Genomic DNA, 25,875 nt, shown 5'->3' on the forward strand with positions numbered 1-25,875 from the left:
CAGTTGATGTTTATCTCAGTGTGCGTCCCTGGGAACAGCTCTTAGAACACAGACTCCTGTGATACAGAGCTGCTTGGGATGAACCTTGACAAAAACCACTGCATCTCTTTCCACACCTGCTTTGCAAAGGCATATTCCAGAAGGAGGTGGGCAACAGTCTCTTCCTCACCACAGCCACCTCGAGAGCAGCGTGCGGAGGCGGTGAGATTCCGGGCATGCAGGAAGGACCTGATGGGGAGGGCCCTTCTCACCATCAGCCATGCTATGTCTTGGTGCTTGTTTGAAAGTTCTGGTGATGAGGCATTCCGCCAAATGACTTTGGCAGTCTGCTCGGGGAACCATCTGACAGGATCCACCATCTCCTTTTCTTATAGGGCCTTGAGGACATTCTGTGCAGACCACTGCCTAATGGATTGGTGGTCACGGGTGTTTTTCTGCAGAAACTTTCCCACGAAGGATAGGCGGTACAGCACGGTCCAACTGGATGCAGCATTCCGCGGCAATGTGACCAGACCCATCCTTCACAACACCGGGGACAGATAGAACCTCAGCATGTAGTGACACCTGGTGTTTGCGTACTGGGGCTCTATGCATAGCTTGATGCTGTCACACACGAAGGTGGTCATCAGGATCAGGGCAACATTGGGTACATTTTCTCCGCCCTTATCCAGAGGTTCGAGTATCTTGTCCCTCCAGGCCCGGTCCATTTTGCATCTCCAGATAAAGTGGAAAATGGCTTGGGTGACTGCCAATGCGCAGGAATGGGGTATGGGTCAGACCTGCAACACATGCAGCAAAAACGTGAATGCCTTGCACCTGATGACCAGGTTGTTACCCACACTGGAGAGAGAACGCTGCTCCCACATGCTCCGTTTATGGTGTACCCTGGTTACTCACTCCTTCCAAGTTTTGGCGCACACCCCGGCCCTTCCGAACCATATCCTCAGGTAGTCTGACCTGACGGTGAAGGGGACAAAGGATCGGTCGGCCCAGTTTCCAAACAACATGACCTCGCTCTTGCCATGATTTACTTTGGCACCAGAGGCCAGTTTGAACTGGTCGCAGATGCTCATCAGTCTGCAAACAGAGAGTGGATCCGAGCAGAAGACGGCGATGTTGTCCATGTACAGGGAGGCTTTGACCTGAGTGCCTACGCTGCCTGGGATTGTCACTCCTCTTCTGCCCACATCCTTCCTAATGGACTCCGCAAAGGGTTCGATACAGTGACAAACAAGATAGGGGAGAGGGGACAGCCCTGTCTGACTCCAGATTTGATTGTGAAACTTTGTGATTCCCACCCATTGATTGAGACTGCGCCACTGATGTTTGTGTAGAGCAGTTTGATCCAATTGTGGATTCCCTTCCCAAACCCTATTTTGGAGAGCACGTATGTGTGCGATATCCTGTCAAAAGCCTTTGCCTGGTCCAAGCTGATGAGGCATGTGTCCACCCTCCTGTCTCGTACATAGGCGATCGTATCCCTGAGCAGCGCAAAACTATCAAAGATCTTCCTGCTGGGTACAGTATAGGTCTGGTCAGGGTGACTCACCAACTCCAGAGCAGACTTGACGCAACTGGCGATGACTTTGGACAGAATCTTGTAGTCAGCATTAAGTGAGATGGGCCGTCGATTTTTGATTTCCGCCCTCTCCCCCTTCCGCTTATAGATGAGGGTGATGATGCCTTTCATCATGGATTCTGACATGCTGCCAGCCAGAAGCATACTCTCGTACACTTCCAGCGGGTCTGGGCTGATCCAGTCCCACAGAACCGAATACAACTCAACCATCACTTACGGGAATTTTACTCGTGTTGAAGGACCTGATGGCTGTTGTCAGCTCATCCAGAGTTAGCGGTTTGTTCAGACTCTCCTGCGTGCTCTCATCTAAGACCTCTGTGATAGATGACAGGAAGGACTGGGAGGCCATGCTGTCCATGGGCTTCACGTCGTACAGCCCAGCATAAAATGATTTGCTAATCCTTAGTATGTCAGGTTGTGAAGACGTTACCGAGCTATCCTCTTCCTTCAGGCTGCTGATCACAGAGTTCTCTTTGTGTAGCTTTTGGAAGAAGAAATGCAAGCACATGTCATCCTACTCAACGGAGCGGACTCTGGACCGGAAGATGATCTCGGAGGCCTCTGTGGCAAGGTTGCTGGCTCTTCACCTCTTGGGGATTCCCTTTGACCTTGACCCCCATCGACTGCAGCCGGAGAAGATTTTGCATTCTTTTCCGGAGTCGGGACATTTCCCTCTGTCTCTCTGTTGCCCTCTGAGCACTTTTGAAGATAAAGAACCTCTTGATGTTCACCTTGATCGCTTCCCACTGGTGCACCAGAGTCTCAAAGAGGGGTTTCATGATTCTCCAACCTTTGTAATCCCTTTTAAGTTCCTCAATGTTCTCTGGGTTAGCAGTGTTACTTTCAGCTTCCATGTCCCCCTGCCAACCTGCTGGTTGTCCTGTAAGTGACATTCAGCCAGTAAGAGGCAGTGGTCAGAGAAGAACACTGGCTTGACATCGGTGGATCTGACCATGACAGCACAGGACACAAACAGGAAGTCAATCCTGGAACAGGCAGACCCATCCAATCTTGACCAGGTGTATCTATGCTGCACTCCCTCTGCAGGTTTGCTGAAGCTGTCATGCAGCGTGGCATCTTTTACTGTTTCCATTAGGAATCTGGACGTAGCGTCCAGTTTGCTGTTGTCACTGCCAGATCATCCAGCTGCATCAATGATGCAGTTGAAGTCACCGCCAAGAATGACTGGCCTTGATATCACCAGCAGCAGCAGGAGCTGCTGGAGGACAGTCAGTCACTCGCTGCATTGAACCGGGGTATACACCTTGATTAACCGGAGCGGAGCAGTGTTGTACATTATGTCTGCTATGAGGAGGCGACCACCCATCACCTCCTTAACTTCGGAGATGGTGAACTTGCCTCCTCGCAGCAGAATACCCAGGCCGGAGAAACGAGAATCATTTCCCCTTGACCAGATCGATGGCCTGTGGGACCACCATCGTGACCATTTCCTGAAAGTGCTGAGGTGTGGAATTCCACACTCCTGCAGGAACTGGCTTTGACCTTGGTGAGGTAGTCCAAGGTTGAAACACATTGCATAGTGGATTTAATGCTACACATGTTAATCGAAGCAATCTTTATATCCACTTTCAAGTTGGGTGTTGCTTACCGCACCAGGTGTCCTTGCTAGTCCTAGTCCTTGGGTACGTTCCTGCATACCTATAGTGTACACAAACTGTTTCACATTCGTTGAGCTCAGCAACGCCTCCTGGTTACTCATGGGGGTTTGTTCCGCTGGGGTGACATCAGGGTGGTCTTGTAGGCAGCAAGGCTTGAGCTGTCCTCTGCTGGTGGTGTGTTTCCCCTCTGTCCCTCCTCGAAGACATCACTGCTCCCAGCTTCCCGGAGCTGGAGTGCGGTAGATGCTTCACTGCTCTCGGTCTCCTGGAGCTGGGGTGCGCTGGGCATCTTGCTGGGTTCAGCGCTTTGCGGCACACTGAGCCCATCACAACTTCCAGTGCCCTGGAGCTGGGGGACTTTCTCTTCCAGCTCCTTTGAGTTCTTTCACTTCTTTTGCAGGTGCCGTCTTTCCGGCCCTTCTTCGTCCAATGAGGAGGAGCTGCCGTAGTCTGTCTCGGACAGTAGTCTCGTCTTGCCACTGGTTTGGGTGGTGACCTGTTCCTTTTTTGGAGGCTTCTTCTTTGTGGTTTTCCTTTTTACCACTTGCCACTGATCAGTTTGTCCATCTGCTGTCTCATCCTCCATTGATTCTGTCTGTAGAGGAGGAGTTTCCAGGCACGGGGTCGCTGGTTGCAGCTGCCTCCCCTTTCTTCTCCTTCTCAGATAGACTTTCCTCGTTGCAGGGAGAATTGCTTGTCTCCCTCCCCGCACCAGACACGTTCACCGTTCCTTCTCCCGGCCTTTCCTTGGACCTTGCCGCCTGTGCACAACTAAGGCAGTGTTTGGGGCAAGCTTTGCACAGGTGGCCTGCCTCACCGCACAGGTTGCAGCACTTGCTCTGTTTACAATCCTTGGTCTGATGGCCTTCCTTTTTGCAGTTCTTGCAGAGACTGTGCTGCAGTTGGGCGCCATATGACCAAATTTGCCGCAGGTACGACAAACTCTGGGCTACCCTGCATAGACCAAGAAGTCTCGACTTCCCCCGATAGCGAAGCTGGAGGGGGGATGGATGATGGCTCCGTTGGCATCGACCTTCAAGGTCACCTTGACCTGCCACTTGCTGGTCCAAATCCCAAACGGTTCCTTGATATCAGTACTGCTGCTGGCTACCTTGACGTACCTGGCGAGGAAGGTGAGTACATCCACGACAGGAACATGGGGGTTGTAGAGATGGATTGTCACCACCCAGTCGCATTGCAACAGCAGCGTGAAGGGTGGCTCCACTGTGAGGATTGACAGTGGCGCCTGGCTTCCCCTCTCCTTGAACACCTTTAGGAACTTGATGTATCCCACCACATTCTTGAATGTCACGTCAAAATATCTACTGCTGGGGAAGTCCTACAGGTGGAATATGTCTGCAGCTTGGAATCCACAGCAACCAATATGGATTTTCTTAATGAAGAAGGTACGGTCAACAGTTGCATCTCCTTCATTATGCTTCACCACCACCCAAACGGTGTTACGCACTCCCTGGTCTGCAGCTAGCTCTAGAATTGGTTACAGCCATTTTACTCAAAACCTACCTGGAGCAGGATCAAAGGCCACTGATCATAGTCTCTCCCCTGCCAGGTAAGTAAAAACAAAAATACACACCCATTAGCAACACTGCAAACAAACTCTTTGCCTTTTCTTTCCTTCTTTCTGCATTCACTTATGATGTAATTCTTCCCTCTTTTCTCTCATGCAATTCTATCAGAACAAGCCACTAAATCAGCACTTACAACAAGGCCAATAATTAGATCTCCTAGTTCACAGCAGGCAAATCTTCACCTCCCCTCCACACATTTGCACACACACTTTCCATATCACTACACTGCATCAATTACTTCTGGCCTCTTTGTCTCTTCAACCATGACCTCACTTTTACTCCTCCCTGCTTCTTGCTACTGCAACTGCACTTACAAATTCTCCAGATTAAATGATCAAGCTAGCCACAGCCGCAAGAGAGCGCAAATCTCATGTTCCCACTCTCCTCCACTACACTTGACCCACAACTAAATTGCGCACATTTTGCTTCATGACAACTCACATTCAATCTAGTTCTCTGCTCTTTTCATCTCTTTCCAATTATTCACAGATGCCATTCACCATAGTTCAAGCTTTGAAACTGTAGGAACTTTTGAGTCCCAACACCAAGGACCATAAAGACGTAGTACAATTTCACACACAACTCTATAGTGAAGGGCACCTACACCCACCCCCCAACCCACACACACCAGATTACCACTCGCCCTCCCCCAACCAAACCCCATCACCTACCAAACAAAGTCTGTACACTGAAAGACAAGAGGAGGACAAACCTGGGAAAGGAAAACAACAAAAAAAAAGTATTAGTAGCAGCCATTCAAAATGATTTTCCCAATTACTGAGATGAGAGGCAGGAAAATCATACAGCTTAAAGTATTGTCCCTACCATTTGCTCTAATAACATAAGTATAAAATAAACAGTAATTATCCTACAGGGGAAGCAGAGACCTAGTGGGCCCACATCAGAGATGTCATCTATGACTCAGCAATGACCACCTATGGCAAACGTGAGAAGCAGAATGCAGACTGGTTTCAATCGCACTTTGGAGAGCTGGAACCTGTCATAGCTGCTAAGCGCATTGCACTGTTGAACTACAAGAAAGCCCCCTGCGAATTAACATCCGTAGCACTTAAAGTAGCCAGAAGCACTGCACAAAGAACAGTCAGGCACTGTGCAAATGACTACTGGCAATACCTATGCAGTCATATTCAGCTGGCCTCCGACACCAGAAACATCACAGGAATGTATGATGGCATTACGAGAGCTTTTGGGCCAACCATCAAGAAGATCACCCCCTCAAGTCTAAATCAGGGGACACGATCACTGACCAACGCAAGCAAATGGACCACTGGGTGGAGCACTACCTAGAACTGTACTCCAGGGAAAATGTTGTCACTGAGACCGCCCTCAATGCAGCCTAGTCTCTGCCAGTCATGGATGAGCTGGAAGAACAGCCAACAAAATCGGAACTCAGTGATGCCATTGATTCTCTAGTCAGTGGAAAAGCCCCTGGGAAGGACAGCATTACCCCTGAAATAATCAAGAGTGCCAAGCCTGCTATACTCTCAGCACTCCTTGAACTGCTTTGCCTGTGCTGGGACTAGGAAGCAGTACCATAGGACATGCACGATGCCAATATCATCACCCTCTATAAGAACAAGGGTGACCGCGGTGACTGCAACAACTACCCATGGAATCTTCCTGCTCAGCAAAGTGGAGAAAGTCTTCACTCGAGTCACTTTGAACAGACTCCAGAAGCTGGCTGAGCATGTCTACCCTGAGGCACAGTGTGGCTTTCAAACAGAGAGATCCACCATTGACATGCTGTTCTCCCTTCGCCAGCTACAGGAGAAATGCCTCGAGCAACAGATGCCCCTCTACGTTGCTTTCATAGATTTCATCAAAGCCTTTGACCTCGTCAGCAGACGTGGTCTCTTCAGACTACTAGAAAAGATCAGATGTCCACCAAAGTTACTAAGTATCATCACCTCATTCCATGACAATATGAAAGGCACAATTCAGCATAGCCGTGCCTCATCAGACCCCTTTCCTATCCTGACTGGCGTGAAACAGGGCTGTGTTCTTGCACCTACACTGTTTGGGATCTTCTTCTTACTGCTGCTCTCACATGCGTTCAAGTCTTCAGAAGAAGGAATTTTCCTCCACACAAGATCAGATGGCAGGTTGTTCAACCTTGCCTGTCTTAGAGCGAAGACCAAAGTACGGCAGGTCCACATCAGGGAACTCCACTTTGCTGACGGATGCTGCATTAACATCCCACACAGAAGAGTGTCTGCAGAGACTCATTGACAGGATTGCGGCTGACTGCAACGTATTTGGCCTAACCATCAGCCTCAAGAAAATGAACATCATGGAACAGGACGTCAGAAATACTCCATCCATCAATATCGGCGATCACGCTCTGGAAGTGGTTCAAGAGTTCACCTACCTAGGCTCAACTATCACCAGTAACCTGTCTCTCGATGCAGAAATCAACAAGCGCTTGGGAAAGGCATCCACTGTTATGTCCAGACTGGCCAAGAGAGTGTGGGAAAATGACGCACTGACACGGAACACAAAAGTCTGAGTGTATCAAGCCTGTGTCCTCAGTACCTTGCTCTACAGCAGCGAGGCCTGGACAACATATGTCAGCCAAGAGCAACGTCTCAATTCATTCCATCTTCGCTGCCTCCGGAGAATCCTTGGAATCAGGTTGCAGGACCGTATCTCCAACGCAGAAGTCCTCGAGGCAGCCAACATCCCCAGCATGTACACCCTACTGAGCTAGCGGCGCTTGAGATGGCTTGGCCATGTGAGCCGCATGGAAGATGGCAGGAACCCCAAGGACACATTGTACAGCGAGTTCATCACTGGCATCAGACCCACCGGCCATCCATGTCTCCACTTTAAAGACGTCTGCAAACTTGACATGAAGTCCTGTGACATTGACCACAAGTCGTGGGAGTCAGTTGCCAGTGATCGCCAGAGCTAGCGGACAGCCATAAAGGCAGGGCTGGCTAAAGAGTGGCGAGTTGAACAGACTTAGCTGTTGGCAGGAAAAAAGACAGAAGTGCAAGGAGAGAGCCAACTGTGTAACAGCCCCGACAACCAATTTTATCTGCAGTGCCTGTGGAAGAGTCTGTCACTCTAGAATTGGCCTTTATAGCCACTCCAGGCGCTGCTTCACAAACTGCTGACCACATCCAGGCGCTTACCCATTGTCTCTCGAGACAAAGAGGCCAAAGAAGAAATTCAGCTGCACTACTTTTCTATCAAGGAAATAATCAGAAATCAGAAACTAAACATAACTTCGTTTTTTACTTAACAAATGCTCTCTTTTATCACTTTCTAGGATCAAATGGAACAAAGTAGCATATTTTTACTAAGAGGCTTAGAGATTTTTTCTTTAAAGATCATATTTTGAATATGTATTCCTTGGTCCAGCGCAGTGAATGAACATGATTTTGTGCCAAGAGCAGATTGGAAATTGAAGTGAAGTTAGCACTATTTTGTGGCGATAAGAGGTATAAATGGATTTGGAGCAAAATTACAAATACAATGTTAAACAGTGGACAGCACAGAGCAGTAGCAGTGAGTTAACTCAAATAGGTACAATGACTTTGAACTTTGAAAATGTTTTGTAACCATCACATATGATTGCATGGAAAGTGAACGTTTAATTCGCAAGTACAGTGGTGTAATAGTATAAGTGAGCTGTTATTAAAGTTGCAGTTGATAAGGTGAAAAAATTAGATAAATTAAAACTAATTTAAGGATGTGAAATGCAGCAAGATTTTGATCGATAGTTGAAAAAACAGGGAGATAGAAAGTGTTAGGATTACTGCTCATATGGTGGAGGATAAATACTATTACCGACTAGGGGCCATTTGTTCGATAGCTTGTTTATGTAAAATTATGATTCAGTTGTTCAATTTCTTTAAAGGAAAGACTGCGTCCCACTGTGTTGGCTAGGCTGAACGCCAGCGTCTATTCACAGGCATGATCCCATTACAGATCAGCACGGGGGCTTTGACCTGCTCCGTTTCCGACGTGGGCCGATTCACCCCTCTTTTTCATACCTGGTGGCCCAAGGTTCCCCCTGAAGCACCACATAGATGCTGAACTTAATGCGGATGCCTAATCGACATAGCGCGCTGCAATCCAGAACTCCTAGCCTCAAGCAATGCTACTGCTACACCCTCAGCCTCCAAGCAGCCAGATAACAGGCACGCTCCACCACGCCCAGCAGTCATAGGTTGCTCCGTGACCGCCTTCAGTCTGCTGAGCGAATGATGTCATCATGAATACTGGAGGCGGAGTTTCGGTTTGCGCGTTGACGTATTTCCGGGTGAGTCGCCTGAACTGGCGCAGGCGCAAGCAGGTCGTTCTTTTTCCTTTCTGCCGCCGCCATGGGTCGCATGCACGCTCCGGGGTAAGGGACTGGGCGGAGGCCGGAGGCTCAGCTTTGTCCGTAGTGACTCCCTGGGGCTGGCACCGTCATGTAGCCGGTACACGGCGCGCACGCTCACTTAGCTGCTGCCAGTTAATCGGGGCTGTCGAGGTAGAGCAGTAATGGCGGGCACCCGGGTTGTAGTTGCCAGTCTTCTGTTCGGAGGCCGCACTGCTCCGAGCCACGCTGGCTAGCGCGAGGCCTTGGGCCTCGCCGATTTTGGATCGAGGGAGGGATTGCGCTCTCTGCCGCCCATCGGCTGGCGGTGGCCGGAGTTGCTGAATTCATGACCCAGGTTCCAGCCTTGGTTGGAGCCCCACATGGTGTGGGGGGTGGGGAAGAGGTGTGCTCCAGGCACCGATCCTGGGCTCAGTTTTTCAGATTCTATTTGGGTTTGGTGCCTCGGCTACATTAAAATTAATGCAGAAAAGCAAAACATTGGTGATCGATAATAGTGCATAGATTTAGTGATGGCGTTTTTGTTTTCTTACAGCAAGGGCTTGTCCCAGTCAGCATTACCTTACAGACGCAGTGTGCCTACAGTAAGTCAATAGATTTTCTTATTTAGTATCACTAACTGGTAGCCATTCATTATTGACAATGACTGGCCAGAGCGTCTTTTTCCGCCAATCTAGCCTATTCCATACAATTCTGATGCAAGATCGTTGATCTGAATCGTTAACTGTTGCTCTCTGTATAGATGCTGCCTGGCTTGAGTATCTCTGGCATTTGCTGTTTTTATCCCACACAATTATGATGTATTGTGCATCACAGTAGAGAAAATCTGCACCCCACCCAAAGCCATGTGATCAAAGAGAGCAAAAAAGCCAGATTTAAAAACCCAAGCCAATTTTGGAGGTGAATTCCTCTCTGTCCCCCTTAGATCATCCAAATGGTTGACTTTTGGCATCATCGGTTCTTTTGAACTTTTAATGGAATTACCCCAAAGTCTATGCTTCTCTAAGGTGTAGAGTCCTAGCTATTGTAGCTTGTCTCTTTAAGATTTTTCAAATTGGGAATTCAACTAGTGACCCTCTGCAGCCTTTCCAAAGCCCACCATGTGAGATCAAAATTGTACACATTATTCTTGTAGGCCTGACCAGACCAATGTCTTGTACATGACAAATTATGTGCTATCGAATTCTTCTAGTTTCTGTGTGGTCCACATATGGAAATAGGTCTGGTCAAATAGTACAAGATAGATGCTGGAAGTAATCAGTTCAATCAAAGCATTTCTATAGCACCTGAAAAGAAAATAGTATAATATAGTATATATAAAATTGTAGTATAATAATTGTAAGCTTTAGCAAGAACATAAAAAGGTACCTAAAGTAAATATTGGTCCCTTAGAGGCAGAGACAGGAGAAATTATCATGGGGAATGACCAAATGGTGCAGATGTTGGGGGGAAAAAATTGTCTGCCTTCACAAAGGAAGACGCAAATTGCATACCAGAAGTCAAGGGTGACCAAGACTGATAAGGGTGAGAAACTTGGGTAATTAATATCAGCAGATTAAAAGTATTGAAGAAACTTAGGGGACTAAAAGCTGACAAATCCCCAGGACCTGATGGCCTACACCCTAGGGTTCTAAAAGAAGTAGCTGCAGAGATAGATGCACAGACAGAGTCAGCATGGGAAAGCATGTTGGACAAAAGATTTTGAGGTGTAACTAGTAGGGTAGATTAAAGGGAAGCAGTGGATGTAGTATACTTGGATTTCCAAAAGGCATTCAACAAGGTGCCACACCTGGCCATACTGGACCTGGTATTGGGGAATGAGCCCGGCCAGGTGGTCGAAGTTTCAGCCGGGGAGCATTTCGGGAACAGTGACCATAATTCCATAAGTCTTAAGGTACTTGTGGATAAGGATAAGAGTAGTCCTTGGGTGAAGATGCTAAATTGAGGGAAGGCTAATTATAACAATATTAGGCAGGAACTGAAGAATTTAGATTGGGGGCGGCTGTTTGAGGGTAAATCAACATCTGACATGTGGGAGTCTTTCAAACGTCAGTTGATTAGAATCCAGGACCAGCATATTCCTGTGAGGAAGAAGGATAAGTTTGACAAGTTTCGGGAACCTTGGATAACGCGGGATATTGTGAGCCTAGTCAAAAAGAAAAAGGAAGCATTTGTAAGGGCTGGAAAGCTAGGAACGGACGAATCCCTTGAGGAATATAAAGACAGTAGGAAGGAACTTAAGAAAGGAGTTAGGAGGGCTAAAAGGGGTCATGAAAAGTCATTGGCAAACAGGATTAAGGAAAATCCCAAGGCTTTTCATACGTATATAAAGAGCAAGAGGGTAACCAGGGAAAAGGTTGGCCCACTCAAGGACAGAGGAGGGAATCTATGTGTGGAGCCAGAGGAAATGGGCGAGGTACTAAATGAGTACTTTGCATCAGTATTCACCAAGGAGATGATGAGCCTAGGGAAGGGAGTGTAGATAGTTTCAGTCATCTCATGATCAAAAAGGAGGTGGTGTTGGGTGTCTTGCAAAGCATTAAGGTAGATAAGTCCCCAGGGCCTAATGGGATCTACCCCAGAATACTGAGGGAGGCAAGGGAAGAAAGTACTGGGGTCTTGACAGAAATCTTTGCATCCTCATTGGCTACAGGTGAGGTCCCAGAGGACCGGAGAATAGCCAATGTTGTTCCTTTGTTTAAGAAGGGTGGCAAGGATAATCCAAGAAATTATAGTCCGGTGAGCTTTACGTCAGTGGTAGGGAAATTATTAGAGAGGATTATTCGGGACAGGATTTACTCCCATTTGGAAACAAATGGACTTATTAGCAAGAGGCAGCATGGTTTTGTGAAGAGGAGGTCGTGTCTTACTAATTTGATTGAGTTTTTTGAGGAAGTGACGAAGATGATTGATGAAGGAAGGGCAGTGGATGTTATCTATTTGGACTTCAGTAAAGCCTTTGACAAGGTCCCTCATGGCAGACTGGTACAAAAGGTGAAGTCACACGGGATCAGAGGTGAGCTGGCAAGATGGATACAGAACTGGCTCGGTCATAAAGGACAGAGGGTAGCAGTGGATGGGTGCTTTTCTGAATGGAGGGATGTGACTAGTGGTGTTCCGCAGGGATCAGTGCTGGGACCTTTGCTAGTATATAAATGATTTGGAGGAAAATGTAGCTGGTCTGATTAGTAAGTTTGCGGACGACACAAAGGTTGGTGGAGTTGCGGACAGTAATGAGGGTTGTCAGAGGATACAGCAGGAGATAGATCGGTTGGAGACTTGGGCGGAGAAATGGCAGATGGAGTTTAATCCTGACAAATGTGTGGTAATGCATTTTGGAAGGTCTAATGCAGGTGGGAAGTATACAGTAAATGACAGAACCCTTAGGAGTATTGACAGGCAGAGAAATCTGGGCGTATAGGTACACAGGTCACTGAAAGTTGCAATGCAGGTGGATAAGGTAGTCAAGAAGGCATACGGAATGCTTGCCTTCATCGTTCGAGGCATAGAGTATAAAAATTGGCAAGTCATGTTGCAGCTGTACAGAACCTTAGTTAGGCCACACTTAGAATATTGCGTGCAATACTGGTCACCGCACTACCAGAAGGACGTGGAGGCTTTGGTGAGGGTACAGAAGAGGTTTGCCAGGATGTTGCCTGGTCTGGAGGGCATTAGCTATGAGGAGAGGTTGGAAAAACTCGTATTGTTTTCACTGGAACGACGGAAGTGGAGGGGCGACATGATAGAAGTTTACAAAGTTATAAGTGGCATGGACAGAGTGGATAGTCAGAAGCTTTTTCCAGGGTGGAAGAGTCAGTTACTAGGGGACATAGGTTTAATGTGAGCAGGGCAAAGTTTTTAGAGGGGATGTGTGAGGCAAGTTCTTTACACAGAGGGTGGTGAGTGCCTGGAGCTTGTTGCCGGTGGAGGTGGTGGAAGCAGGTACCATAGAGACGTTTAAGAGGCATCTTGAAAAATACATGAATAGGATGGGAATAGAGGGATACGGACCCCGGAAGTGCAGAAGGTTTTCGTTTAGGCAGGCATAAAGATCGGCGCAGGCTTGGAGGGCCGAATGGCCTGTTCCTGTGCTGTACTGTTCTTTGTACAAGAGGTTAATATGCCAGATAAGGGCTCATTGAACTGGGGGTAATACACTAGCCCGTATGGGTGGAGGATTGGTTAACGAACAGGAAGCGGAGAGTAGGGATAAATGAGAATTGGACGTTTTAAAGTTCACAGACAGTGAATAGCGGAGTTCTGCAAGGATCAGTGCTGGGGCCTTGGGTGTTTCCAATCTAGATTAATGACTTGGATGAAGAGACGGAGAGTCATGTTGATAATACAAATTTATGTGGGAATATAAGCTGTGAGCGGATACAGAGGCTGCAAAGCGATTATAGAGAGGTTGAGTGGGCATCGAGGTGGCAGATGGAGTATAATGGGGTTAAAAACTGTGGTTGTAAGAATAGAAAAGCAAAATTTTTTTAAAAATCTGAAACTTAGAATTGTAGATGTTCAGAGATAGTTGGATAAATTTGCACAAGGAGCATGCAGTTAGCATGTAGGTGCAGCAAGCAGTTAGGAAGGCGAACAGCATTTTGGCCTTTATTGCAAGGGGGTTGGAGTACAAGATTAAGGAAGTCTTGATACAGTTGCAATCGGGCTTTGGTGGGACCACACCTGGAGTATGCAGATTTGGTCTCAATATCTAAGAAAGGATGTATTTGTCTTGGAGGCAATACAGCGAAGGTTCGCCAGATTGTTTTCTGGGATGCAGGAGTTGTGCTATGATCAGCTGAGTAAATTGGGCCTGTACGCTCAAGTTTAGAAGAATGAGAGGTGATCTCATTGGAACGCACAAGATTGTGAAGGAGCTTGATGGGTAGACACTGAGGTGGTTGCCCCTGGCTGGGGAAAGCAGAATACGGGGATACTGTCTTGGGATAAGGAGTTGATCATTTAGGACTGAAATTAGAAATTTCTTTGCTCAGAGTGTTGTGAATGCTCTATCATTGAGTATGTTGAAGACGGAGATTTATAGTTTTTTGATGTCAGCGAATCAAGGGATATGGGGAGCGGGTAGGAAAGTGGAGTTGAGATCAAAGATTGGCCATGATTGTATTGAATGGCAGAGCAGGGTTGAGGGGCAGAAAGGTCTACTTCTGTTCATGTTCATGTGCGCTGAGGTTGTTCAGAAAAGTGTATTCAGACACCAGTCATAAGTCAATGGGCGTAGGAGACTGCACACAAAGTAGGAGTGGTGACTGATAGTCTGATTGCCAGATGGGTTTTAAGGAGGAGACACAGAAATTTAGAGAAGAATCTTCAGAACTTTGGGTCCTGGTGGATCGAAACCATGGCTGCTAAAGATGGAGTAAAGGGAGGTTGGACGGAGAAATGTTCTGGGGCTAGCACAGGGTATATGGATGGAAGTAAGTGGTGTGAGAACACAACTGCGGAACAGTTGGTGTGGTTCAACCTGGGACAGAGTTAGTGAGGGCATAGAATCTGGTGTGGGCTAAAGAGAATGGCTTTGGTATTCCCAGTGTCTGGTTGCCAAAGTAAGATTGGATCCAAATGAGGGCTGTTCCATTGGGCTGCACACCAATGGGAAGAGATCTTTGAGGTGGGTGGTTTGGTTGACTACAAGACGACAAGGTAATTTGCAAGTGGTACATTGCAGTTGCAAGATATCATTTGTAACTGAGTAGGATTGTTTTAGTGCTATGATGGAACTGAAGCTTTTTTGGCATGGATTTGGGGAGGCAGCATTTTCATGGACATGAGGCAAGTGAGTTTGGAGATGGTACAATTGTTTGCCAGAATAAAGATTTTGATGGGATGATGGTGCTACCTGTGGCGAGGGGGCCAATTACAATGCCAGTCAGGGTCCAGTGGATGGTTGTGAAGTTAAAGGCTCACTCCTGGAACATTAACGGATCTGTTTTCTGTCCTGCTGACTGCCTTTGGTGTTTCAAGATTTTTATTAACAATGCCCAACATTTGCAACTAGTCAAATGCTGGATGTTTTCAGTAATCATAACTGTTTGTGATTAAAGTATTTATGTTTGCTCCTTTTACAAAACTGGTATAATTGAACTCATTTCTTTCTTGTACTCTGGGGTGATTTGTGTTTTCAGTGTTTTCAGGGAAATATTTCTAGATTTGATGCAGCATCTTTTTTCCTCCCTCTCCTAGTGGCTCAAACTCACATCTGATGATGTAAAAGAACAGATTTACAAACTGGCAAAGAAGGGTTTGACCCCATCACAGATTGGTGAGTGTACAATTTTGGGTGCATGGAATTTACAACACAGCAACAGGCCATTGGTCTCAGCGGGTCTACATCACTGCTAATGTTCCACAAAAGTAACTTCATCTCACACAATCAATGTATCCTTCTATTCCTTTGTCCCTAAAAGTATGAGATGATTGCAGGATCCAAACCTTTTGAATATTTGTCTTGTTGTGTGAAAGGTGTTTATATAAATTCAAGTGTTTTTCATATCAAATTTTTGAAGGTGGGATATGCTAATATGGCTGTTTAAAAACACATGGTATCCTTGACTTTATAAGTAGAAGTTTAGCATCCAAAAGCAAGGAAGTTATGTTCTGCCTCTTCTAAAACACTGCCTTGCTGGAATATTGTGTCCAATTCTGCACCACACTTTTGGAAGGATGTCAAGGTCTTTGAGAGGGTGCAGAGGAGATTTAATGGAATGGTACTAGTGATGTGAAGAGACTACAGAAGTTTGGATTGTTCTCCTTAAAGCATAGAAGCTTGACAGATTTATGTGGTGCTGAACATTGAGAGGAATTTTGATAAGACTACATAGAGAAAAACCTTTCACTGGCCTGAGGATAGGGCGGTGGGAGCAGCAGTGGAGTCAGTAACCAGAGGACACAGATTTACGTTAATTGGGAAAATTGAGTTATTGTCGGGATTGCACTACTAAAAGGCTGGTGGAAGCAGATTTAATAGCAACTTTCAGAAGGAAATTGTATAAATACTAGAAACAGAAACATTTGCAGAGCTATAGGGAAAGAGCAGAAAAGTGGCAGTAATTTGGTAGCTTTCAAAGAAGCTGAATCAAGCATGATGGGCTGAATGGTTGCCTGTGCTGTGTAAGAATTTGATTTACGTATTGATTTAATTCAGAGCGTGCATGTCAGTGATTGTTGCTTTGTGTAAATCTGAATAAATTCACAGCTGGATTTCTCCCCTCTTCTATTTATAGTGTCATGCTTAGCTGTGAATCAATGAGCATAAACCGCCTTCTCAGCATCCAAATGGCCAGTGATTGCCAACAGGCTATTTGATTTGCCACAGTGGAACTTTATGTTCCTCAAATAAACAATTTCTGATTTCAGATAGTTAACTAGCTGGAATGCTGGTTGTGCTTTTTTCTTTCCAAAAAGGTCCACAAGGGAACATGTTCACTGATTTTAACTTTTACGATTAGTAAGTAATTTGCTCACAATGATGACTGTTTTTCCAACCATTCGCAGTTTCCCCTAGAAAGGACTAGTCCACATGTTGGTTCAACCTTCCTTGGATGTCTGAGTGAGCATTTCTCAAAGTGACTGGTCACACTATGGTGTCAGGAATCCAATTGTATATTCTGCATTTTTAGAATTGGTATTCTAAATAGCACAAGTTGGGAAGGATTGATTATTGTCTTTCAACTTGGATCAGTTGAAGTTAGATAAATTAAGGAAGAACTCTTTAAAATCTGTCTTTTCAGGTGTGATCCTCAGGGATTCCCATGGTGTCGCCCAAGTGCGTTTTGTTACTGGGAACAAGATTCTCAGGATCCTGAAGTCTAAGGGGCTTGCTCCAGACCTTCCAGAGGATTTGTACCACTTGATCAAGACTGCTGTGGCTGTCCGTAAACATTTGGAGAGGAACAGGAAGGTTAGTACACTGTTAAAAACCTAATTGCACTTCATTTAACATGGTGTAACTTTTTCAAGGATTTTTGTTGACAGCATGGCTGACAGCGTAAGAGTGGAAGTTCTCATCAATTCAGTTAATTTCCATTGGGGTGCCTCAACAGTGCACACTTTGGAGAAGCATTGCATCGCTAACAGCATTATTCTGTATGTGTGGACTCCAGAAGTTGCTATCAGTTTGAGTGGAGTATTAACTGCCAACACTGACTGTTTCACCATAGCAAAATCCGTACCTTTGATTTTTGTGATCCTTGTCGGAAAGTAAATGGGAAAGTGGGTGGAAACTTCAAGTCTTATTGAGAGTTGAATTTAGATACAATAGGATTTGGGACAGATAAAGCAGTTTAAGAGCAGCTGGGGGTTTACTGGGTGCATCAGAGTAAGAATGGGATAGTTTGGTTTGACCTTAAACGAAGCTTCAAATTTCAAGTTTGTCATCTAAAACATTAAAGTTCAGCTATTGCCTAAATTTTGAATTTTGTTTTAATTCTCATGCACTCAAAGTTGCATTATTTGTAACTTTCTGCTCTAGTTGGAACAGCTTTACATTTATTACTGTACACCACAGTATGGCATGCTTATTTAAACTGAAGTGTGCAAGTGTGTTAAAAGTAGCTGTTTGTCGAGTTCTGTTTTGAGCCTGGTAAGTTGAACTTTGTCTCCTTGCCTCTCTAATAGCTAGAGTTCAATCATGCAGCTTTCATCTTCCTCGAGGTGGTTTGTATGTGTTTAGCTCACAATGATGAATGTTTTATCCACCATTCGCAGTTTCCTCCAGAAAGGGGTTTCTCCTAATGTTGGTCAATCCTTCCTTGGATGTCTGAGTGGGCTGTAGTTATTTCTGACTTGTCAGTTTCAGGTACCAATGGTGATTGAAGCAACTGATATTAGATGGTGAAGGGTTGCTGGTTAAACAGCACAAGTAAATTCTTAACACTTTGTCTGAATAATGTGATATTTGCACTGCAGGATAAAGATGCCAAGTTTCGTTTGATTCTTATTGAAAGCAGAATCCACAGGCTGGCTCGTTATTACAAGTCCAAGAGGGTCCTTCCACCCAACTGGAAATAGTGAGTATTTCATATATACTGCATCATGTGATTTGCTAGCCAAATCTGATTTGAGTACGTTGAAATAGACATGCTTGAAATGTAGTCTGAAATATGTGCGTAGCTCACAATGATGACTGTTTTTTCCAACCATTCGCAGTTTCTTCCAGAAAAAGTTTTTCTCCATGTTGGCAAATGCTTCCTTGGATGTCTGAGTGAGCTAATGCTACTGTGATTCAAATGTGTATCTCAAAGAACAGTACAGCACAGGAACAGGCCATTCGGCCCTCCAAGCCTGCGCCGATCTTGATGCCTGCCTAAACTAACACCTTCTGCACTTCCGGGGCCCATATCCCTCTATTCCCTTCCTATTCATGTATTCGTCTCATCAAGATGTCTCTTAAACGTCGCTATCGTATCTCCTTCCACCACCTCCCCTGGCAGCAAGTTCCAGGCACTCACCACCCTCTGTGTAAAAAAAAAAAAAAAAACTTGCCTCGCACATCCCCTCTAAACTTTGCCCCTCGCACCTTAAACCTATGTCCCCTAGTAACTGACTCTTCCACCCTGGGAAAAAGCTTCTGACTATCCACTCTGTCCATGCCGCTCATAACTTTGTAAACCTCTATCATGTCGCCCCTCCACCTCCGTCGTTCCAGTGAAAACAATGAGTTTTTCCAACCTCTCCTCATAGCTAATGCCCTCCATACCAGGCACCATCCTGGTAAACCTCTTCTGTACCCTCTCCAAAGCCTCCACGTCCTTCTGATAGTGTAGTGACCAGAATTGCACGCAATATTCTCAGTGTGGCCGAACTAAGGTTCTGTACAGCTGCAACATGACTTGCCAATTTTTATATTCTATGCCCCGACCGATGAAGGCAAGCATGCCGTATGCCTTCTTGACTACCTTATCCACCTGCGTTTCCACTTTCAGTGACCTGTGGACCTGTATGCCCAGATTTCTCTGCCTGTCAATACTCCTAAGGGTTCTGCCATTTACTGTATACCTCCCACCTGCATTAGACCTTCCAAAATGCATTACCTCACATTTGTCCAGATTAGCTTCATCTGCCATTTCTCCGCCCAAGTCTCCAACTGATCTATATCCTGCTGTATCCTCTGACAATCCTCATCATTATGGGCGGCACAGTGGCGCAGTGGTTAGCACCGCAGCCTCACAGCTCCAGGGACCCGGGTTCGATTCCGGGTACTGCCTGTGTGGAGTTTGCAAGTTCTCCCTGTGTCTGCGTGGGTTTTCTCTGAGTGCTCCGGTTTCCTCCCACAAGCCAAAAGACTTGCAGGTTGATAGGTAAATTGGCCATTATAAATTGTCACTAGTATAGGTAGGTGGTAGGGAAATATAGGGACAGGTGGGGATGTTTGGTAGGAATATGGGATTAGTGTAGGATTAGTATAAATGGGTGGTTGATGTTCGGCACAGACTCGGTGGGCTGAAGGGCCTGTTTCAGTGCTGTATCTCTAATCTAATCTAATTATCCGCAACTCCGCCAACCTTTGTGTCGTCCGCAAACTTACTAATCAGACCAGCTACATTTTCCTCCAAATCATTTATATATACTACAAACAGCAAACATCCCAGCACTGATCCACGCGGAACACCACTAGTCACATCCCTCCATTCAGAAAAACACCCATCCACTGATGCACTCTGTCTTCTATGACCGAGCCAGTTCTATATCCATCTTGCCAGCTCACCTCTGATCCTGTGTGACTTCACCTTTTGTACCAGTCTGCCATGAGGGACCTTGTCAAAGGCTTTACTGAAGTCCATATAGATAATATCCACTGCCCTTCCTTCATCAATCATCTTCGTCACTTCCTCAAAAAACTCAATCAAATTAGTAAGACACGACCTCCTCTTCACAAAACCATGCTGCCTCTTGCTAATAAGTCCATTTGTTTCCAAATGGGAGTAAATCCTGTCCCGAATAATCCTCTCTAATAATTTCCCTACCACTGACGTAAAGCTCACCGGACTATAATTTCATGGATTATCCTTGCCACCCTTCTTAAACAAAGGAACAACATTGGCTATTCTCCAGTCCTCTGGGACCTCACCTGTAGCCAATGAGGATGCAAAGATTTCTGTCAAGGCCCCAGCAATTCTTTCCCTTGCCTCCCTCAGTATTCTGGGGTAGATCCCATCAGGCCCTGGGGACTAATCTACCTTAATGCTTTGCAAGACACCCAACACCACCTCCTTTTTGATCATGAGATGACTGAGACTATCTGCACTCCCTTCCCTAGGCTCATCATCCACCAAGTCCTTCACTTTGGTGAATACTGATGCAAAGTACTCATTTAGTACCTCGCCCATTTCCTCTGGCTCCACACATAGATTTCCTTCTCTATCCTTGAGTGGGCCAACCTTTTCCCTGGTTACCCTCTTGCTCTTTATATATGTATAAAAAGCCTTGGGATTTTCCTTAATCCTGTTTGCCAATGACTTTTCATGACCCCTTTTAGCCCTCCTAACTCCTTGCTTAAGTTCCTTCCTACTGTCTTTATATTCCTCAAGGGATTTGTCTGTTCCTAGCCTTCCAGCCCTTACAAATGCTTCCTTTTTCTTTTTGACTAGGCTCACAATATCCTGTGTTATCCAAGCTTCCCGAAACTTGCCAAACTTGTCTTTCTTCCTCACAGGAACATGCTGCTCCTGGATTCTAATCAACTGACGTTTGAAAGACTCCCACAAGTCAGATGTTGATTTACCCTCAAAACAGCCGCCCCCAATCTAAATTCTTCAGTTCCTGCCTAATATTGTTATAATTAGCCTTCCCCCAATTTAGCACCTTCACCCGAAGACTACTCTTATCCTTATCCACAAGTACCTTAAAACTTATGGAATTATGGTTACTGCTCCCGAAATGCTCCCCCACTGAAACTTCGACCACCTGGCCAGGCTCATTCCCCAATACCAGATCCAGAATGGCCCCATTCCTAGTTGGACTATCTACATACTGTTTCAAGAAGCCTTCCTGGATGCTCCTCACAAATTCTGCCCCATCCAAGCCCCTAGCACTGAGTGAGTCCCAGTCAATATCGGGAAGGTAAAATCACCCACCACCACAACCCTGTTACCCTTACATCTTTCCAAAATCTGTCTACATATCTGCTCCTCTACCTTCTGCTGGCTGTTGGGAGGCCTGTAGTAAACCCCCAACATCGTGACTGCACCCTTCCTATTCCTGAGCTCCACCCATATTGCCTCGCTGCATGACCCCTCTGAGGTGTCCTCCCGCAGTACAGCTGTGATATTCTCCTTAACCAGTAATACAACTCCCCCACCCCTTTTACATCCCCCTCTATCCCGCCTGAAGCTTCTAAATCCTGGAATGTTTAGCTGCCAGTCCTGCCCTTCCCTCAGCCAAGTCTGTAATAGCAACAACATCATATTTCCAAGTACTAATCCAAGCTCTAAGTTCATCTGCCTTACCTGTTATACTTCTTGCATTGAAACAAATGCACTTCAGACCACCAGTCCTGCTGTACTCAGCAACATCTCCCTGCCTGCTCTTCCTCTTAGTCCTACTGGCCTTAGTTACTATGTCCTCCTCATTTATTTCACTAGCTGTCCTACTGCTCTGTTCCCACCCCCCCGCCACACTAGTTTAAACCCTTCCGAGTGACGCTAGCAAACCTCACAGCCAGGATATTAGTGCCCCTCCAGTTTAGATGCAACCCGTCCTTCTTGTAAAGGTCCCATCTGTCCCTGAAGAGAGCCCAATGGTCCAGATATCTGAAACCCTCCCTTCTACACCAGCTGCTCAGCCACGTGTTTAGCTGCACTATCTTCCTATTTCTAGCCTCACTGGCACGTGGCACAGGGAGTAATCCAGAGATTACAACCCTAGAGGTCCTGTTTTTTAACTTTCTACCTAACTCACTAAACTCCCCCTGCAGGACCTCATCACTCTTCCTGCCTATGTCATTGGTACCGATGTGTACCACAGCCTCTGTCTGTTCACCCTCCCCCGTCAGAATGCCCCCTGTCTGTTCAGAGACATCCTTAACCCTGGCACCAGGGAGGCAACATACCATCCTGGACTCTCTTTCACGTCCACAGAAGTGCCTATCTGTGCCCCTGACTACAAAGTCCCCTATAACTATTGCTCTTCTGCCCCTCCCTGCTGAACAACAATGCCAGCCATGGTGCCACTGCTCTGGCTGCTGCTGTTTTCCCCTGATCGGCCGTCCCCCCCAACAGTATCCAAAACGGTATACTTGCTAGAGAGGGGGTTCTCGTTGAGATATCGGAGAATGTGGAATATTATGTATTTGGTCTAATACTAGTGGAGGCGCAATTGCACCCATTGTTTTTCAGGTTGACTACTAAAATAGATGGTGTTTATGGCAAGTTATACTGTGAAGTCTAGTTAGCTGTAGATCATGAGGAAGTAAGTTCAGTAGCCACAAGAATAATTTATGCATCCAGTTAGCAAGTCAGTTTTTTGAAAGTCAGTTCCCAAACTTGGTATCAGATTTCAGCTGCTGTCTTTTAGGACCCAGGTTACAGGGGTTTCAGAGCAGATAAAGAGTGGCTAAAAAAGGAGGGGGGTAGGGTCACGATATTTGTTAAAGAAACAATCTCAGCTGTGATGATGGATGATATGCTAGAAGGAGCATGAAATTAAGCCATTTGTGTTGAACTGAGGAACAGAAAAGGGACAGTCACACGGTTGCAAGTAGACTGTACAACCCCAAACTGTCAAAGAGCCGGTTTATAGGCAAATTGCTGGAAAATGCAGAAACAAAAGGACAGTAATCAGGGATTTCATCCATCCTAATATTAACTGGGATAAATTTCTTGTAAAAAGAACAGAGGGTGCAGAATTCTTAATGTATTCAAGAGAGCTTTTTTAGCTAGTGCGCAACAAGCCCAACAATGAAATGGAAGACAGTTTCAGGAAATGGGTCTGGGTGGGTGGAAGGGGGATTGGCGGGAGAGCACTTTACTGGTAGTGAGCAAATCCATTAGATTTGGAGCAGTTATGGAAAATGATAAAGATGATAAAGAAAGATAAAAGTTGTAAATTGGAAAGGGCAAGTTTATTAAGCTGAAATGTGATTTAGCAAAAGTGGACTGGAGACACCTACTTGAAGGTAGTTTGGTGTCAGTAGTGGGTGGTGTTCATGGAAGAAGTAGCGGGTTCAGCCAAATATGTTCCCACAAAGAAAAAGGTTAGGACTCCAATCTAGAAAGTCCCCCCGCGCCCCCCCCCCCCAGATTTCGGTGAGCATAGAGTAGGATGAGGCACAAAAAAAGTTAGTTTCAGATGTCAAGAGCTCAGTATTGCAGAAAACCTAGAGGAATATAGAAAATGCAGTAGTGAGATTTTAAAAAATTAGGAAAGCAAAGAGAGCTTGAAAAAATATTGGCAAGTAAAATCAAGGAAAAGGCAAAGATGCTAAAGAGGAAAGAGTGGGGCTAAGTCAAAACCAAACAAGTAACTTGTGCGTGGAGGTGCAAGAAGTGGGCATGGTTCTTAATGAATACTTTTGCGCCTGTGTTTACAGAAGACCTCATAGTTTAGGATTGTGACATATTGGATGGGATAAACATAGTGAGTGTAGTAATAATTAAGATGTTTAGCATCCTTGAATGCAGATAATCACTGGGCCTGGATGAAATGTATCCCAGGCTGCTAAAGGAAGAAATAGTGGAGGCTCTGGCCATCATTTTCCAGTCCTCTCTGGCTACAGGCGTTGTGCTGGAGGGTTGCTAATGCTGTACCATTGTTTAAAAAGCCCGAGTAATTAAAGGCCAGTTGGCCTTATCTCAGTGGTGGACATATTATTGCCAAAGTTCTGAGATGGTATAGATTGACATTTAGAGAGGCACAGATTAATGAAGGACAGTCAGCATGCATTTAAGAAAAGATCATGTTTGACTAACTTGATTGAATATTTTGAAGAAGTAATAAAGAGGGTCGATGAGGGTAGCACATTTGATGTAGTCTTTGTGCATTTTAGCAAGGTCCCATGTGGCAGACTGATCATTAAATTAAAAGCTCATGGAATCCAAAGGAAAATAACAAGTTGGATCTAAAATTGGCTCAGTGACAGGAAGCAAAGGGTTCTGTTCCGGTGTTTGTGACTGGAAGGCTGTTTCCAGTGGGTTCTGCATCACTCAGTACTTGCTGTATGTGTTATATTTCAAGCATTTTAACTTAAATGTAGGGGGTGTGATTAAGAACTTTGCAGATGATGTGAAAATATCAATGGACTCATCAGGGTGGGCAGAAAAGTGGCAAATGGAATTCAATCCAGAGAGGTGTGAGGTGGGGAGGACAAACCAGGCAAGGGAATACACAATAAATGCTCGGATTCTGATTGTGTAGACGAACAGAGGGACCTTGGAGTGTATGTCTACAGATCTCTGAAGGCAGCTGGGCAGGTAGATAAGGTGACCAAGGTGGCATACAGGATACTTTCCTTTATTGGCTGAGGCTTGGAGTGTAAAAGCAGAAGGGTTACGCTAGAACTGTATGAAACACTAGTCAGATTGCAGTTGGAGTACTATATGCAGTTCTGGTTAGCACATTACAGGAAAGATGTGACCACACGAGAGAGGGTATAGAAGAGATTTATAAGTATACTGCTAGGAATGGAGAACTTCAGCTGAGGACAGATTGGATAGGCTGGGTTTGTTTTCTTCGGAATATAGGGGGCTAAGGAGGAATTACCTGTGGATTAAAAAAATTTGAGGGGACTAGATGTAGTGGATAGGAAGGGCCTATTTCTGTTGAGAGGTCAATAACCTGGTGGCTTGGTTCCAAGTAATTGATGGAAGGATTAGATGAGAGTTGAGGAGGAATTTGATCACCTAGTAGCTGGTGGTGATCTGGAACTCACTGCTTCCAAGGGTGGTAGAGTCAGAAACCCTCATCACATTTAAAAAAGCACTTGGCTTTGCACTTGATACCCTACAGGGCTATGGACCAAGAGCTGGAAGATGGAATTAGACTGGATAGCACCTTATTAGTCAGTGTGGACACAATGGGCCAAATGGCCTCCTATACTGTAAATCTTTGTGTTTAAGTGGTAATCATATGTGTAAGTCTGGACCGTGATCATTAGTCCAATCCTATCCCCAGGTGGTGTATTTTATTTAATTTGATGGTGGGGGGAGGTGTAATTATGGCAGGGTTCTCCATGGTTAAATAGTCTGCCACTGTTTCCTCTCCAAGCTCCCATGTAGAGTAGGTAAGGTGAACACTTTGCATGATAAAAAGCAAAATGTGCATGCTGGAAATCTGAAATAAAGACAGAAAGAGCTTGAACTACTCAGAAGGTCTGGCAGAAGTTCTGATGAAATGTCACAATTCTGAAATGTCAGCTGCTTCTCTCTCCACAGGTGCTGCCAGACCTCCTGAATATTTCCAACACTTGAGCTAGAATACTTTGATCCCTTAGTTGAGCTTGCTACTTTGTTTTTGATGCAGTTGTCTAATTCTACTTGTTTTTTCTCTTCACAGTGAATCCTCCACGGCTTCAGCACTTGTAGCTTAAGAAGTTTCTTCATTGGTATATTGGATCTGAAAAATAAAATACTTACATCTTGTGAAAGTTGGTCTGATGTTTATGATTGAGACTTGTGTTGTAATTTCACCATTTATGTAAAATTACTTCAGGGTTGTGCTTGAAAGTAAACTGGTTGCAGGATTTAGGAATAGTTTAGGTTGGTGTATTATAGGTTTGATTAATATACC

General features: G+C 45.5%; 1 protein-coding gene and 3 non-coding genes across 4 annotated transcripts; all 4 read left to right on the forward strand.

Annotated features, from left to right (window-relative positions):
• The first annotated feature begins 9,073 nt into the window (after positions 1-9,073).
• On the forward strand, positions 9,074-25,732 carry rps13 (ribosomal protein S13). The gene is made up of 6 exons (XM_068046272.1): positions 9,074-9,159; positions 9,671-9,719; positions 15,337-15,415; positions 16,884-17,053; positions 18,061-18,161; positions 25,642-25,732. The coding sequence occupies exons 1-6, from the start codon at positions 9,137-9,139 to the stop codon at positions 25,673-25,675; spliced, it is 456 nt and encodes a 151-aa protein (XP_067902373.1). The 5' UTR covers positions 9,074-9,136; the 3' UTR covers positions 25,676-25,732.
• LOC137377371 (small nucleolar RNA SNORD14) lies at positions 16,614-16,706 on the forward strand. Its single transcript, XR_010976406.1, has one exon. It is a non-coding gene; the product is annotated as a small nucleolar RNA SNORD14 (small nucleolar RNA).
• Positions 17,826-17,919, forward strand: LOC137377369 (small nucleolar RNA SNORD14). The gene has a single exon (XR_010976404.1). It is a non-coding gene; the product is annotated as a small nucleolar RNA SNORD14 (small nucleolar RNA).
• Positions 18,266-18,359, forward strand: LOC137377370 (small nucleolar RNA SNORD14). Its single transcript, XR_010976405.1, has one exon. It is a non-coding gene; the product is annotated as a small nucleolar RNA SNORD14 (small nucleolar RNA).
• Positions 25,733-25,875: the final 143 nt, after the last annotated feature.

This window comes from Heterodontus francisci, chromosome 14 (genome assembly GCF_036365525.1).
Source record: "Heterodontus francisci isolate sHetFra1 chromosome 14, sHetFra1.hap1, whole genome shotgun sequence".
Lineage (NCBI taxonomy): Eukaryota > Metazoa > Chordata > Chondrichthyes > Heterodontiformes > Heterodontidae > Heterodontus > Heterodontus francisci.